General features: G+C 45.7%; 1 protein-coding gene and 1 pseudogene across 4 annotated transcripts; one reads left to right on the top strand and one right to left on the bottom strand.

The window, feature by feature from the left end:
* The first annotated feature begins 559 nt into the window (after nucleotides 1–559).
* LOC126991760 (neogenin-like) lies at nucleotides 560–14458 on the top strand. Of its 4 annotated transcripts, XM_050850442.1 has the most exons (8): nucleotides 560–740; nucleotides 1520–1663; nucleotides 3978–4101; nucleotides 7134–7247; nucleotides 9388–9530; nucleotides 11704–11852; nucleotides 13650–13950; nucleotides 14121–14458. In XM_050850442.1, the coding sequence occupies exons 3-8, from the start codon at nucleotides 4022–4024 to the stop codon at nucleotides 14180–14182; spliced, it is 849 nt and encodes a 282-aa protein (XP_050706399.1). In that variant the 5' UTR covers nucleotides 560–740; nucleotides 1520–1663; nucleotides 3978–4021; the 3' UTR covers nucleotides 14183–14458. The 4 variants fall into 4 exon arrangements, with proteins under 4 accessions (XP_050706399.1, XP_050706401.1, XP_050706402.1 ...); XM_050850444.1 differs by lacking the exon at nucleotides 7134–7247 and having other exon boundaries at nucleotides 568–740; nucleotides 9286–9530; nucleotides 14121–14457; XM_050850445.1 differs by lacking the exon at nucleotides 7134–7247 and having other exon boundaries at nucleotides 590–740; nucleotides 14121–14454.
* Nucleotides 2914–3547, bottom strand: LOC126991758 (signal transducer and activator of transcription 5A-like; annotated as a pseudogene).
* Nucleotides 14459–16426: the final 1968 nt, after the last annotated feature.

Below are 16426 nucleotides of genomic sequence, written 5' to 3'. Positions count from 1 at the left end.
TTTTGCATCATCTGCAAACAGGCTCGTTTAACTGTTTGCCAGAGGTGGCGCGGTACTGACAAATCATCAGTGCGGTTGCGGTGGTGTGGTAACTTGAAATTTGATTCTATTGTAAAAACTTGCAGGAACTTTTTGTTTTGCTCAGTCATGTCTTAAGGATCTTCAATTATCACATTCCCGCCACTCAGTCTTTCCATTTTTACTTCTTGAATTTCTACGGCAATTTTTACTTATCTTTGAATTTCTACGGCAATTTTTACTTATCTTTGAATTTCTACAGCAATTTTTACTTATCTTTGAATTTCTACGGCAATTTTTACTTATCTTTGAATTTCTACGGCAATTTTTACTTATCTTTGAATTTCTACGGCAATTTTTACTTATCTTTGAACTGTCTCCTTAGCTGTAAAAAAATAAATAAAAAAAATAAGGGATTTGGACAGCATCGGGATGAGCTTGAGTGGAACGGATTTTGAAGGCTGGGTCAAGCCAGGCTGGGTCAGGTGTGGCATCTTTGGATAGGTTAGGACGGGGAGTGGAGAGTGATGAAAAGAATTATGATGCTAGTAAATGATTAACAAATGAATACTGTCTTAAGTTTCCCACCAACTTTCCTTAGCCGGGCCTCAGACAGTGACTGCGGGGTGCAGCAGGAGGCGCTAACTCTCCCCTACCTGCTGTTTGTCGCGCTGAACATTGGCCCGGCGCTTGTGGCTGCCTTCCTCGGCTCTTATGTGGAGGTGAGTGTGTCCGGATATGCCTTGTTGGAGTAGACACAAGTTGAGTTAAGTCTTGTGTTGATCTTTTGAGTTTTATGTGAGGGTTTGTGTGTCTGTATTTCTCTGTTTTACACTAACTCATCCCTGTGCTGCCAAATCCCGTATGCAAGAGTTAACCAGCTTCTTCATTCTTTCCTGCCCTTATTAAACCAACCAATCCCACTGTCCCCTCCTCTTCCTAACCTAACTCAGCCCCCCACACCTAACCCAGCCTGGCCTGACCCATCCTGCAAACATTTTTTCTACTCTACCTCATCCCTATGCTGTCCAAATCCCTTATGCAAGAGTTGACCAGCTTCCTCACTCTCACCCCTTTCCTAACCTAACCCAGCCCCCCCCACCCCGCAGCTAGCCTGGCCTGACCCCTCCTACACACTTTTTCTACTCTAGCTCATCTCAATGCTGTCCAAATCCCTTATGCAAGAGTTAACTGGCTTCTTCATTCTTTCACCCCCTTTCTAACCTAACCCAGCCTGGCCTGACCCATCCTACAAACTCTTTCTACTTTAGCTCTTCCCTATGCTGTCCAAGTCCCTTATGCAAGAGTAAGCAGCTTCTTCATTCCTTCATCCCCTTGCAGCAGTACACAGGCTTTGAGTCAATGCTGTGTGATGCTGTTGCTCTCATGTGCCCAGCGATATCAAAAAGTAAGAAAACGTCACTAGCTCTGAAGCCACTATTTTGGGGACCATTCTGCCGCCCTCACTGACACTCCTTCCCTCCTCCCCTCCGCCTCACAGCCCGTGGCTGCCGGCAGTGGCATCCCGCAGGTCAAGTGTTACCTGAATGGCGCCAAGGTGTCCCGCGTGGTGAGGATCAAGACCCTGATGAGCAAGGCCGTGGGGGTGACCTTCTCTGTGCTGGGAGGCCGGGCCGTGGGAAAGGTGGGTGACTGAGCCGCAGAGAGAGAGAGAGAGAGTGTGTGTGTGTGTGTGTGTGTGTGTGTGTGTGTGTGTGTGTGTGTGTAAGTGGATGAATGGAAAGTCTCAGTTGAGTGTTCCTGATAGCAGACTAGCTCCATGGGTTGAGGCCAAAGGTCAAGTGATCCTTTCAGGTACCTGCAAATCATACTTAATTTCTTCCTAAACAAGAGCAAAGTGTTAAACCTGGCCCACAGAATTTTGTTAATTATTATTATTATTATTATTATTATTATTATTATTATTATTATTATTATTATTATTATTATTATTATTATTATTATTATGAAAAAATGGGATTGCAGCACTTATGAGCCTCCATCGGCACACTTGTATTCATATTAGCTAATACAACACCCAAAAGGAACTCCTACAAACACTGATAAACATTTACTAGGTTTATGACAGACAAATATGAGAAGATTTCTGTACTGTTTCTTAACATCCATTAGTTGTGAACAGCATGCAAATAATATTTTCCACCACGGACAAGTGTCCACTTTTCCAGTCAGTCCCTGTCTGTCACGCTGCCAAACACTGAGGACCACACGGAGGCTGAGAAGTCTGTGTCTGGCAGGCTTTCCAGGGTGTCAGGACAATCAGCAGGGTTGTTGTGGGGGCGTTGTGGAGACACATTGTCACTCCTATATTAAAACATTTTGTTAACCAAGTTCACATATTTGGCAAGGCTTTCCTAGGAGTTGTGAGCATTTCCAGGGGTGGTTTTATGAGCCCGGTGGTAGTTTGATCCTTCTTCTGTAGCATGAACCTTAAAAAACACTCATTAGAACCTGATTGACCCCCTCTTTGACCTTCAGAAATAGCCGATGTGAGAAGCCAAAGTGTCTTATAATACCGAGCACAATGAGATGGCTTGGTGCTCACAGGAGGTGGATCTACGGCATCATGCCTTGGATACATTGCTTGTGGAGCACTGGGCTAGGATTCCCCTGACGTGCCCTGCTGCTGGGATGTTAAGAATTAGACGAGGCTTGACACACCCATTGTTGGCTGTGGTGTAGTACTTGCTGCTCTTTAGGTTCAGGTACAGGACGAATTGAAGGTCTGCTAGAGCACATGCCCCAAACTGTACCTTACCACCTCACCCAGCGGACAAAGGAGTTACTGGTACAAGGCTGGAGCAGGAATACCTGCCTCTGAACACAGTCTTTAGTGGTGTCTTCCATGCCATATTGCCTCCCCCAACTTCTGAGTCAGAGAAGTGCAGGAGCCCTAGGCTTGGAGTTTTGTATCATTTCCTCAGCCTGCAGGTGTCCCACAAAGCCCAAAGCTCTAAGGCTGTGCTCCTTGGTGACCTTCAAAGAACCACTCCCAAAAAGTTAAGTTCTGTCCTGACAGAGGCTCCTTGCAGAACCATGACCATGACATGTTAGTGAAATCTTGTACTTGAGGACTCCTGAATGCCTTTCCAGCTAAGAACTTTAGGTTGTCTTCTGTCAAGCCTCTTCCTGTGGCAGATTGGAATTTGGCATCAAACACGTCCAAAACCTGTGGCCATGGAACCTTCTGAGGCAGTGTGTGCGCCCTTGCTTGGCAAATGCATCATCCCAGCAGACTGTGGGCCAAGCATGAGGCTCCTGGCTGCCATGAACACTGCAGGCAGTGACACACTTGGAACACCACCTCACCAACACTGAACTGTGCCTGGAAGAGTAGGGAAAACTTGTCATCCAGAACTGAGTCCGCGCCCTTCTTCTCAGCTCTCTTTATTTTCATGTCTCGGAAACTAAGGGAGAGCTGCCTTGAGCCCTGGTGATGCTCCATGCTGCCAGTATTGTTGAGAATTTCCCCTGACATTTCAGCTTTGCTCATTGTTGAGGAGAGCATTGGCCGGGGCCTCACTCATGATGGGCAGCCTCACCTGAGGTGGGTCGTGGTCACTTGCCACCCACCACTAGACGCACACTTGATGAGAATCTGGTGTTTGGCTTCATGACGTGATGTTTGTTCAGTACTGGAGAGCAAAGGACTCACTCCTGTTCTTGACACAACTGCCTGAGGTAATCTGATGTTTCTTGGTGCGGCGAGGCAGGATGTGTGTGTGTGTGTGTGTGTGTGTGTGTGTGTGTGTGTGTGTGTGTGTGTGTGTGTGTATTTACCTAGTTTTGTGTGTGAGAGAGAGAGAGAGAGATTTTTTTTTTTGTGAGATGTTGCTATTAAAGCAGCGTAGTGTCCACAGGTATTAAACTTGCCCCTTCCTGGCCATTTATTTATCAGTGGTATTTGCTGGAAATCACCTCCATTCTTTTTTCCATAGGTCAGGTCGTGGGCAAGGTCTGTGGCCGTGAGCTGACCACCAAGATGCTGCTGCCCACGGTGCCAGCCATGGCCAAGGGCAGGGTGGCCAAGACTACAGATGATGGGCCACTCCTAGACAAAGAGTAAGAGGGAGCATGAAGGGCTGCAAGGGTTTGTTCAGGATGGAAGGCGAGGGAGAGAGAGAGTGAAGGGAAGGGAAGGACAGCTTAGGGAAGACTAACACAGGAAGATCAAAGAGAAGGATATCATATGTGTGTGTGTGTGTGTGTGTGTGTGTGTGTGTGTGTGTATTTACCTAGTTGTAGTTTTACAGGCCTGGGCTTTACGCTGGTGTGGTCCCGTCTCCGTATCTACATTTATCCAACTTTTCCTTAGCACACTCCTCGCCAATACTACATCCTCACTTAGTCTGTTCCAAAGCTCTATATTTCTTTGCAGGAAGCTATATTTCTTTGTGTCTCTCAAGCATCTTCTTTTCCTCAATTTTTTACTGTCCTCTTGTGTTCCTGGCGGTAATTTCCTCTTTTAGTAGTAACTCCTCGTTGTCTACTTCTTACATTTTGTTCAATAATTTGTAGGTTTGTATTAGGTCTCCCCTTTCTCTTCTTTGTTCTAGTGTTGGTAGGTCCATTTCCTTTAGTCTTTCCTCATGTGTCAATCCCTCCAGCTCTGGAACCATTTTTGTATTCTTTCTAGTTTCTTTATGTGTTTCTTCTTATGGGGAGACCACACTGCCTCTGCAATTCCAACTTTGGTCTGGTCATGGTGGTAATTAACCTTCTCATCCTATCCATGTAGTGGAATGCTGTTCCTATATTTCTCACCGTGTTATACGTATCACAGAATATCCGATTAACATGACTCTCTGGCTGTTTGTTATCTTGCATTGTTACTCCCAGATCTCTCTCTTCGTGTACTTTCTTTAATGTTTCACCATCTTCCATTTTATATGTCCATTTTGGTCTTCCTTCTCTTTTTCCCATTTCCATAACATGACATTTTTTTCACATTGAATTTCATCTCCCATTCCATACTCCACTTCCAAATCTTGTTTAGGTCTTCTTGCAGAATTACAGTCTTTATTGTTTCTTACATGTGTGTGGGTGTGGGTGTGGGTGTGGATGTGTGTGTGTGTGTGTGTGTGTGTGTGTGTGTGTGTGTAATTCACCTCTTGGTCTGCTGCGGGTCTCTCTCGAGACAGCCAGCCGTTCCCCTACGGAGGAACACAGAGCTCATAGTACTGATCTTTGGGTAGGACTGAGACCACTCACACAACACACCGCCACAACGAGGTCACAACTCCTTGCCTGACGTCGCGTGCCTACTCACTGCTAGGTGAACAGGGGCTACACGTGAAAGAAGATAAACCCAACTTATCTTAACCCGGCCGGGGAATTGAGCCGCGGTCCTTCTGGTTGTGAGCCAGACGCTCTACCCCTGAGCTACCGGGCCGTGTGGGTGTGGGTGTGTCTGTCTGTGTGTGTGTGTGTGTGTGTGTGTGTGTGTGTGTGTGTGTGTGTGTATTTACCTAGTTGTGACACAGGAAAAGAGCTACCCTCGCGCTGTCCCGTCTCCATATCCTCTTATCCAACTTTTTCTTAAAATCATGAATGCTTCTTGCACAAACCACCTCCTCCTCCAGTCCATTCCACAGCTCAATGCTTCTGTTTGGGAAGCTAAACTTTTTCACATCTCGCCTACACGTGGTCGCCCTCAACTCTCCATGTTCTCTCGTTTCTCTCTCGCTCCACACACACAGGTCCTCTCTGTCCAGATTCTCCACCCCACTCGCCACCCTGTACACCGCTATCAGGTCTCCTCTCTCTCTCTCTTCTTCTCTCCAGGGTTGTGAGCCCCATGCTATTGAGTCTCTCCTCGTAAGTCCGATCCCTAAGTTCCGGTACTACCTTAGTTGCCACTCTCTGCACTCTTTCCAGCTTTCTTATGTTCTTCTTTTCATGAGGAGACCAGACCACTGCTGCATACTCCAACCTTGGCCTTATCATTGTAACTATTATTTTCTTCATCATCTCCTCGTCCAAAATACACAAATGCTGTCCTTATGTTATCCTGTTGATGTGTTTGTCCGGTGACATGTTCTCTGAGACAGTCACTCCCAAATCTTTTTCTTCCATTCCTCTGCATATTATCTCACCTCCCATCTTATAATTGTATTCACATCTTCTACCACTCCTACCAAACTCTTTTTTTTTACATATCCCAAGGTTGTTCTATCTGCCATGTACCACTCCACTCCCATATTTTGTCCAGGTCCCTCTGCAATGCCTCACAGTCCTTCACATCATTGACTCGTCTCAACAGCTTTGCATCATCTGCAAACAAACTCACATAGCTGGTCACTCCCTCCACCATATCATTTATATAAACAGCAAACATTATTGGCGCCAGCACTGAACCTTGTGGGACCCCACTCCTCACTGGGCACCAGTTGGAAACCTTGTCCTTGATTATTGTCCTCATTTCCCTGTTAGTTAGAAATGTGTGTGTGTGTGTGTGTGTGTGTGTGTGTGTGTGTGTGTGTGTGTGTGTGTGTGTGTGTGTGTGTAATTCACCATGATCTCATCACACAATAGACTCAGGATTGTCCGTCACTACCTTCCCCGAGAAGGCATGAAGCTCATAAGTGACAGATCTCTGCATAGAGTTTAGAGCCCCCCCTGGGGAGGAAGGGCACAGCCCCCGTTGATACGTGATACCCATTCAGTGGTGGGTGTAGAGGAGACTCAGGTTAGGGGAGGCTGCCCATGGTGCCCACTCTGGCCAGGACTCGGCCCTGGAGAGAGCCCTGGAGCTGGTCAGCCAGTCTGTGGGCAGTGCTGAGCCTTACTCCCCCAGCCTCGTGGCTCAAGAGGCAGGAAATGGAGAATTCTGGACTAGTTTCATATACATTAAAAAGTGGTTATGCTACTAAGTATCTCTGTAGTATCTTGTACAGGGAAGGTGTCCTTAGTTTTCAAGGCATTACAATAAAACTCAACATCAGCTGTTTGCCTTAGTAACAACAAGGAAGAATGGTTTTGCTGCATGTGATGAACCTGTAAATATTCCCACAAGCAGTGTATGGCATGACAAATAGCATTGACCAATTCCCTGCCCGGCTGACAAGACTCATGCTTGGTTTCTCTCCTCACAGGCGGCGGGGAAGAGGATGGTTAAGACACCTTGTGCATGTTAATACTCTCTCATACTTGTGCCAAGGCCTAACACTGTGTGGCCAACACTCTCAGCAGGGGCTTTGTCTTGTGATGTATGTTGTTCATTTTGTATTTTATTCTTTGTAGCTGTGTGAACTGCCTTAAAGTGAGTATTTATGCTCACTTTCATGACAAGAAAATGTTTTATGTTGCTGGCTGCCACAGGCTCTATACAATCATGAGTTGTTCATCAATCCACAGGAATATTTTATTGGCTTTACATTTTTACATTATAGTTTGCTGGAATGTTCTCTTCCCTGCCTGGTGCTCAGCCTTCATCATTTCAGAGGCTGACTGATTGAGGAAGGAAGTGGGTACTGAATTCAGTACTGTTTGCTGTTGACACGGTGCTCATTGCAGAAAATGAAAGTGACCTACAAAACTTGGTCACTGTTTTTGACAGTGTCTGTAACAAGAGCAAGAGAAAGCTGAAAGTAAATGTCAACAAAAGTAAAGTGATGGTTTCTGAAAAGTGAGGTTGTAGATTTTGTATGCCCATATAGAGTGGAATTGAATGTGAAAAAGAATGCAAAATAATTTTGAATTTTGAAGAACACAAAGACACAAAGGAAGAACAAACAACAGCAGACCTGCTGGTCCTTACGAGGCTGTTTGTGACAAGCTACACTAACTATCTAATCAAAGGTGGAAGATGAAGGACAGCAAAGGCGAAGGCTCTTCCCACCCCCATCCCTCCAGCCAAAGCTGGCAGGAAATGAAAAAGAACCATGCAGCATGGAAAAACTGCATGGAAATTATGTAGGAAAGAGGAAAGAACTACCATTACTGCTACCACTAACCGGGCGATAAAAGCGGACAAGGACACCAGTATTCGAAATAACTTAACGTTATTACGACAATGAGTAATATCTTAGTTGCTGGTTGGATTCAAAACACTTGTCTAATCTATTATTGAAGGCCATAACTGTTGTACTATCAACGACATCACAGGGTAGAGAGTTCCAACCTTAACAACTCGATTGAAGAAGAAGTGTTTAGCTTCGTGTGACGAGAATCTTTTACCACTTATCTTCAAATTGTGATTTCTTCTTGTTCTATTTTGATCGATCAACTGTAAAGTAATCTTCCGCATTAAATGGTGAAGGTCAATGAGTTTAAGTACCTTGGATCAGTTATGTGCAAGCATGGTGGTACTATGGAGGGAGAGATAAGAGAAAGGGCATTGCAAGGAAGAAGGGTGGTAGGGTCTTTGGGACGAATCATGAATGGCAGAAGTGTGAGCATGGAGGTAAAGAGGGATTTGAGAGATACAATAATAGTACCAACCCTCACATATGAAACGTGGGCCTGGAATGAAAGTCAGAGATCTAGAGTGCAGGCAGTGGAAATGACTTATTTGAGGAGTGCTTGTGGTATGAGTAGATTGGATGGAATGAGTAATGAAAGTGTTTACGAGCGTTTTGGAATGTGTCACAGGGGTGAAGGGAAGAAGTGTGGAGTGGTGGAAGAAGTGAAGCGACAGACCTTAAAGTGGTTTGGCCACATGGAGCGAATGGAGGAGAGTAAGATGACCAGAAGGGTGTATGTGAGTGAGATAGAGGGAGGGAATGCTGGAGGACGACCTCCTGTGAAATGGAGGGATAGGGTGCAAGAGTACGTTAGGAAGAGGGGGGGAATATCTTTGAGAAACTTTGAGCAGGCAAGGAGGGAGTGTCCGGATAGAGAAAGGTGGAAGCTCTTCTGCCGTCGCCATCCCCTGCTGGGAGCTCCTAGGAGCAGGCGTCGATGAAATGATGATGATGACTGAGAGGGGTATTTTGATGTGTCTTGAGAGCTTGGATAACAGTGACTGAGGGAGAGATTTCAGAATCAAATAAATATATACCCATTACTTTTTTTTAGTGTGTGTGTGTGTGTGTGTGTGTGTGTGTGTGTGTGTGTGTGTGTTGCAGTTATTGCTGTATATAAGGTAAGTGTTGCAGCAGGCTTATTGTAATGGACTGTTTTTGTTGGTATTTATTTTTTCCCTTGAGCTGCTTCCTCTACGTACTGTAAAAAAAGAAAAATTGTGACAAACAGCAATTAGATACAAAACTCACTTGCTTACCGTACCTTTCTGCCTTTCCTCAGGGACCTGGACACACTGTTCTGCGGCACCAGCAGCAGCAGCCTGCACATTCATGGCCTGCAGGAGGAGGACGAGGGGACGTACAGGTGCCGGGCGGAGAACAGGGACCTGGACACACTGTTCTGCGGCACCAGCAGCAGCAGCCTGCACATCCATGGCCTGCAGGAGGAGGACGAGGGGACGTACAGGTGCCGGGCGGAGAACAGGGAGGACTCGCTCGACGCCGTGGCCCACATACAGGTCCAAGGTGAGACAAAACTATGACATATATATTTTTTTACAGCAATGAAAGCGTTCAAAGGCAAAAAAACAATGAAAACAATAAAGCACTGCTCCTATAAAGAAAAAAATGAGAGGTTAATATTGGGTGTAGAGGTCATAGGCAGGAGGAAATACAGACACATGATGGCTGTTCCAGAGTTTACCAGTGAAAGGGATGAAAGAATGAAGATGCTGGTTAACTCTTGTGCTTTGTGTGAATAAAGTTTGGCATGGTAAAAATCTTAGTGATTGTGAATTATATGTTTGTCATAGGAGATGAAGTCGTGAAATGGATGGTCAAGATATGTGAGGTAGCATGGGAGGGGGGGTGCCAGCAGACTGGACGAAAGCCATCACTGTCCCAGTTTACAAGGCGAAGGGCAGGAGAGGGGAATGTGGGAGCTATAGAGGTATAGGTCTCCTGAGTATACCTGGAAAGGTATATGGAAACGTCATAATAGAGAGGGTGCAAAGACTTACAGAAGAGAAAATCAGTGAAGAACAAGGAGGCTTCAGGAAGGGAAGGGGATGTGTGGATCAAATATTTGCCTTCAGGATGGAAGTAGAAAAAATAATAGTAAAAGGAAAGAAACTATACGCTGCCTTCATGAATATGGAAAAAGCTAGAGCTAATACAGTCTCTCTATATGATGATGCATCTGCATGTGTCAAAATTACTGGAGAAACAAGTGAACATTTTGAGATAAAAGTGGGCCTAAGACAAGGGTGCGTCATGTCACCAGGGTTATTCAATATTTATATGGATGGTGTCATTAGAGAAATGAAGGGCAAAGTTGGAGAAGATGGAGTAAGACTGTTCGATGAGGGAAGGAAGTGGGTACTGAATTCGATACTGTTTGCTGATGACACGGTGCTCATTGCAGAAAATGAAAGTGACCTACAAAATTTGGTCAGTGTTTTTGATAGTGTCTGTAACAGGAGAAAGCTGAAAGTAAATGTCAACAGAAGTGAAGTGATGGTTTGTGAGCGAAATAGAAGTGAGGTTGTAGATTTTGTATGCCCATATAGAGTGAGAATTTAATGTGAAAAAGAATGCAAAATAATTTTGAATGGTGAAGAAATGGAGGAGGTCAATGAGTTTAAGTATCTTGGATCAGTTATGTGTAAGCATGGTGGTATGGAGGGAGAGATAAGAGAAAGGGCATTGCAAGGAAGAAGGGTGGTAGGGTCTTTGGGACGAATCATGAATGGCAGAAGTGTGAGCATGGAGGTAAAGAGGGATTTGAGAAATACAATAATAGTACCAACCCTCACATATGCAAGTGAAACGTGGGCCTGGAATGAAAGTCAGAGGTCTAGAGTGCAGGCAGTGGAAATGAGTTATTGGGGAGTGCTTGTGGTGTGAGTAGGATGGATGGAATGAGTAATGAAAGTGTGTACGAACGTTTTGGAATGTGTCACAGGGGTGAAGGGAAGAAGTGTGGAGTGGTGGAAGAAGTGAAGCGACAGACTTTAAAGTGGTTTGGCCACATGGAGCGAATGGAGGAGAGTAAGATGACCAGAAGGGTGTATGTGAGTAAGATAGAGGGAGGGAATTCTAGAGGACGACCTCCAGTGAAATAGAGGGATAGGGTGCAAGAGTACGTTGGGGAGAGGGGGGAAAGATCTTTGAGAAACTTTGAGCAGGCAAGGAGGGAGTGTCTGGATAGAGAAAGATGGAAGCTCTTCTGCCATGGCCATCCCCTGCTGGGAGCTCCTAGGAGCAGGCATCCAGGAAATGATGATCATATGTTTGTCTCCGTTACTAGTATTGAAAATGGTATAAGAAAGACTATTCATATCTTTGTGGTTTGAGTATATAAAGTTTGGCATTGTGAAAGGTTAGCATTTGCCAGTTATCGTTAAGTTAGGTTAGGTTAGATGTTTGTCTCAGTACTAAAGTGTTTTCAGTGATATAACAAAGACTGCATATTTTTTTGTGATTTGTGTGGATAAATTTTGCCATTGTAAAAATCTTAAGTGTTTGTCAATCATTAAGTTCCTCTCAGTTACTAGAGTGGTAAAAATGTTGAAAATGGAATAACAAAGACTAGCAATATTTTTGCGGTTTGAGTATAAAGTTTGGCATAGTAAAAATCTTAGTGTTCTTCAGTCATCATGTTTCTCTCAGTTACTAAAGCTTGAAAATTGTGTGACAGTTGCTCCGAGGTTTCTGAGGCAGCCGGCCAACGCTCTCGCCTATGAGAAGGAGAACGTGGAGCTGGAGTGCAGCGTGTACGGCCAGCCAGAGCCCTCGCTCCACTGGCTCAAGAACGGCGAGCTGCTGGTGGAGACGGAATACCTTCAGGTGAGCCGGACTTCTGTGGCGGTGTGGAAATTTATCGCTGTTACAGGTTTAAAAGGACAGAGATATGTAGATTCATAAGATAGATAGATTGGTGGATACATACATACATACATACATACATAAAGGGAAAGGAATGAAAGGCCCTAAATCAGTGGTTCTTAACCTGGGGGGTGCACCCCTCTGAGGGGAGCACAGTAATTTCAGGGGGTGCGAGCCCTAGGGAAAACTAGGAATTTCTCTAATTATATTTGCTATTCTCTTACCAAGAGCGTGGGCTAATATTGAGAAGTTTATGAACAAATGCAAAAGTATCGCCATTACTTCAGTTTCCTGTAGTCTACTTAGGGCTTGCCAGTTTCTTTAACATCTGTAAGGAAATTTTATTGCTAGATGCAAGGGGGCGTGGAGGGAAGGACTACTTCCTGGAAGGGGCGGGGAAGTAAAAAGGTTAAGAACCACTGCTCTAAATGGATGCATAAGGTATGTAAAGAGATACATCAGAATCCATAAGGTTCCATGCATAAGGTTCTAAAGAGATAAGTAAAGGAAAAGGGATACAAGGTTCTAAGTAGATACATAAGGGATTTCAGTAGATAAGGGATATAAGGCTCTATGCAGGGAGATAAATATAATGCTGTCAATAGCTACACAAAACACAGCTGTGTTGTGTTAGGTGTGTGTAATGCCAAGCCTCCCTGTAGAGTGTGAGCGGCAACAACCTGTAGATCCTTGGCCTGGTGCGCCAGGAGTACACCGGGATGTACCAGTGTGTGGCGCACAGCTCGCCAGGGACGCCCAGCTGTGTGTCCTTGAGTCAAGTAAGCAGCGGTGCCGTGCGGGGCAGACACTGTTCACACTGTAGCCCTTTGTTTGCATTCATGAGTACTGATGTAGTGTTGTCTGCATTGGACACAGGCAGTGACTAGTCCAGATAATTCCAGGTTGCTAATAAGCCCAGACGCAAACATTTACAAGGTTACTGAATGTATTCCAATGTTTCTGGCGGGCAGCTGCAGCCGCTGGTACAGACGCTGCAGTTTTAAAAAGTGTACATTACCCAAGTTATTGATGTTGATGCATGTGATTTTCTTAGCATGGCTGTAAGCATAACCCTTTGTTGTGTTTATTATTCCTTGAAGAATGAATAAAATGCATAGATTACACTGTGGGCAAAGCACACGTCTCCAGTAATGTGTTCATATTTGATTGTCCTGAAGTTTGGAGATATCAAAGCCGGTGCTGAGAGTTACTGACTCACTAAAATGTGATTTACCCGAGAATGACTATTTTGTTGTGGTATTTTGATAATACGTTGTCTGGGCTCACCTCCAGGAAGGAGCAGCATGCCCCCACCCACGCACAAGGCAGGTCACAGACACAGTAAGTGGGGCAGCTCAGGCACACCACTACTACTACTACTCCTTGTTTTCAATACTTAGAATGTCTGCTCATTGTTGACACAGCTTGTTTACATCATTTGCCTTCTCTTGGTGTGGGCCTTGACAGTCACTGTGCCTACTAGTCTTTATGCTGTTCACAATAATTATTCCTGGGATACTCAGTCGTCTACAAGCAGGAAGGATCACTCATGTCAGAACCAAAGGACACAACCTGGGAATATTTATTGCATAAAAAATTCAACACAATACTACTACTGTTAAGATGTATTTAGCAAATACAGAGTTATCCAACTGCCATTCCAGTGATTATAAAGAAATAATAACATTTTAGCGAGTACATATACAACATTTCATCAAAATAAGTAATTCACACATCACTTTCCTCCCTTCACTGCAGAGAACGCGTCCAGAACGTGAGTGCAGCTCCTCCAGCGAGGGACGGGATGAATACAAGACCCAGATCAGCGACCTAAGTCCCGGGAGTAACTACATGGTGCGGGTGGCGGCCCACACCTCCGGCGGCCTGGTGGGCGCCTCCATACACGAGGTGCGGGTGTTCACCAAGCCGGACCTGGACCTGCCCTCCGCCTCAGAGTCTGAAAGTTGTCTCCACCTCACCCACCAGTCTGGAGGCCACTTGGTCGCCGCCCGTACTGGCCAAAACGCCCATCACGGGATACACCATGTTCTATACGCAGGTGTGGACGGCCTTATAGAACTGTGTGCTAAATGTGGAGTCTCTGTTGCCTAACAAAAGTCTCCCCATATCCTTGTGTGTCATTAGTGACCTTCCTTTGAGTAGAGGGTGACCATAGCCGTGTGTTTGTACAAGTCCCAGTGTGTATCTTAACCATTGTCTCCCTTGTAGTTTTCTCCTCAGGTTGGGTCAGCAGAAGAACACGTAGTAAAGGTCACTGGTACGTCACATGACCTCCAAGGCCTGGACCAGTTCACTGAGCACAGCGTGTGGCTCACCGCCGTCAACAGTAATGGCGGGGGAGACGCCACCCCGGAGGTCACTGCCAGAACCTTCTCAGACGTGCCCTCAAAGGAGCCTCAGAATGTGAGCGTTGAGGCTGCCAGCTCAAGGGCGAGTTGTGGAAGGCTTCCAAGGCAAAGATACATTGTGAAACTCGTTTTTAAATAGCTTTCTGCTCTGTTCGTTTCCTTCACATCATCTCTACAAGTTGCACATTCATTGTTTCAGTATTTTTAACCCTTGCACATTCATTATATTTGACCTGTCTGCTGAGATTGGCATGGATTTGGCCTTCACTGGTAGCCTGAAAACATTTACTCCCATGTCTTTCCCTGGCTCTGTGGTGGATAGTGGAGTGTATCCAATGTGGCATTGGTGTGCAGGATATCCCCTCCCAAGCTGCAGGACTTTACATTTTTCTCCACTGAATTGTAGCAGCCGGTTTGTGTTCCATTCCTGTAGCTTGGTGAGGTCTTCTGGTAGGAAATCCACAGTCAGGGGGTTAAGTTGAAGCATTCATGGCCTCACACAATGTTCAAACTTTTTAAGATTGTATTTTGATAATTTATCGTATAACTTTTTTCCCTCACACGGCCTTTCCCTTCAGAGCCTCATCATCTGCTGGGAGCCTCCGCTGGCCGAGCACCAGAATGGGATCATCACCAGCTGCAAGATCCACTACAAAGAGCGCGGCGAGTCAGGTTCCTCCAAGACCAAAGCCACAGACGGAAACAGACGACTCTTTGCCCTCAAGAAAAGCACCACATACTCCATAAAGGTTTAACCCATCTGCTGCGATTGGCACAGATTTCACATTCACTGGTAGCCTGATAACATACAGTCCCTGGTCTTTCTCTGCCTCTGTGGTGGATAATGGAGTGTTTCCCATGTGGTATTGGTGTGCTGGATATCTCTTCACTGGTAGCCTGATAACATACAGTCCCTGGTCTTTCTCTGCCTCTATGGTGGATAGTGGAGTGTTTCCCATGTGGTATTGGTGTGCTGGATATCCCCTCCCAAGGTGCAGGACTTACCTTTTCTTCATTGAATTGTAGCCACAGATACTTTTTGTTCTCGCTGTTCATTTCCCATTTCCTTCTGGTTCTCCTCCTCCTCCTCCTGTAACCCTCTCTTTCCTGTCCCTACTGATCATGTTCTCTTTTTTCCTCTTGCTGTTCCTGTGTCCCCGCCCTGCCAAATATTCTCCCGCGTCCTGCTTCTCGGCATTTCCTTGAGCAGGTTAGTGCAGAGAGCGTATACAGCTTAGGGTCGGAGAGGCTTTGACGGAGCTCAACCAACGTAATGTACAGACTGAAGCGACACAGCGCCACAAAGAGAGCCCACGAGACCACAGTTACACACTGTACATATATAACATAAACTTGGGCGAGGCTGTGGATTTTGATGCAGCGGATGTACATTTTGATCCAATGACCCTGATAACCTAAAACCGGTGAATGTATAGGAGGCGAAGCTACACACGCACACGCACACACACACACACACACACACACACACACACACACACACGCAATAATACAATACCCGTCAACATTACAAAGAGAAAGTATTCTTCCCATGATAAATACTGATTAAAAAGTCTTGTGTGTGTGTGTGTGTGTGTGTGTGTGTGTGTGTGTGTGTGTGTGTGTGTGTAATTCACCTCGGCCTGATCACGAGTTGGACTCGGTCCCGCCAGCAGGTACCCTCCCGACGTGAACAAGTGCTCATCATCATCGATCTCTGGGTACTGCCAGGACCTCACACACCACACCCCCCATCCCCCTTGCTCAAGGGAGGACAGTAACCACTCCTTGTCAACAGAAAGAATCCGGCCTGATGGGGGCTCAAACCGCTGCCTGTTTGGCCGTAAAGCCTTGCAGCGCAGCGCTCTACCGATTGAGCTGTGTGTGTGTGTGCATGTGTGTGTGTGTGTGTGTGTGTGTGTGTGTGTGTGTGTGTGTGTGTGTGTGTGTGTGTGTGTAGCCTCGCCTCCTATACATTCACTCTGGTTTAGATTAGCAGCTGCTGCAGTCTGACTCGACTCGCTCTCCTGATCATTACTGCCGCAGGAAATGACATAACTGTCTTCTCCCACACTCTACCTTCTCTTCCTCGCTTTATTCTTCATTATTACCATTACCAGAAGCTTTATTACTCTGTTCCCCGCATAAGGAGGACGACGGGACAGACAC

Source organism: Eriocheir sinensis, unplaced genomic scaffold, assembly GCF_024679095.1.
Source record: "Eriocheir sinensis breed Jianghai 21 unplaced genomic scaffold, ASM2467909v1 Scaffold331, whole genome shotgun sequence".
NCBI lineage: Eukaryota > Metazoa > Arthropoda > Malacostraca > Decapoda > Varunidae > Eriocheir > Eriocheir sinensis.
This window is presented reverse-complemented; position numbering and strand designations above follow the sequence as displayed.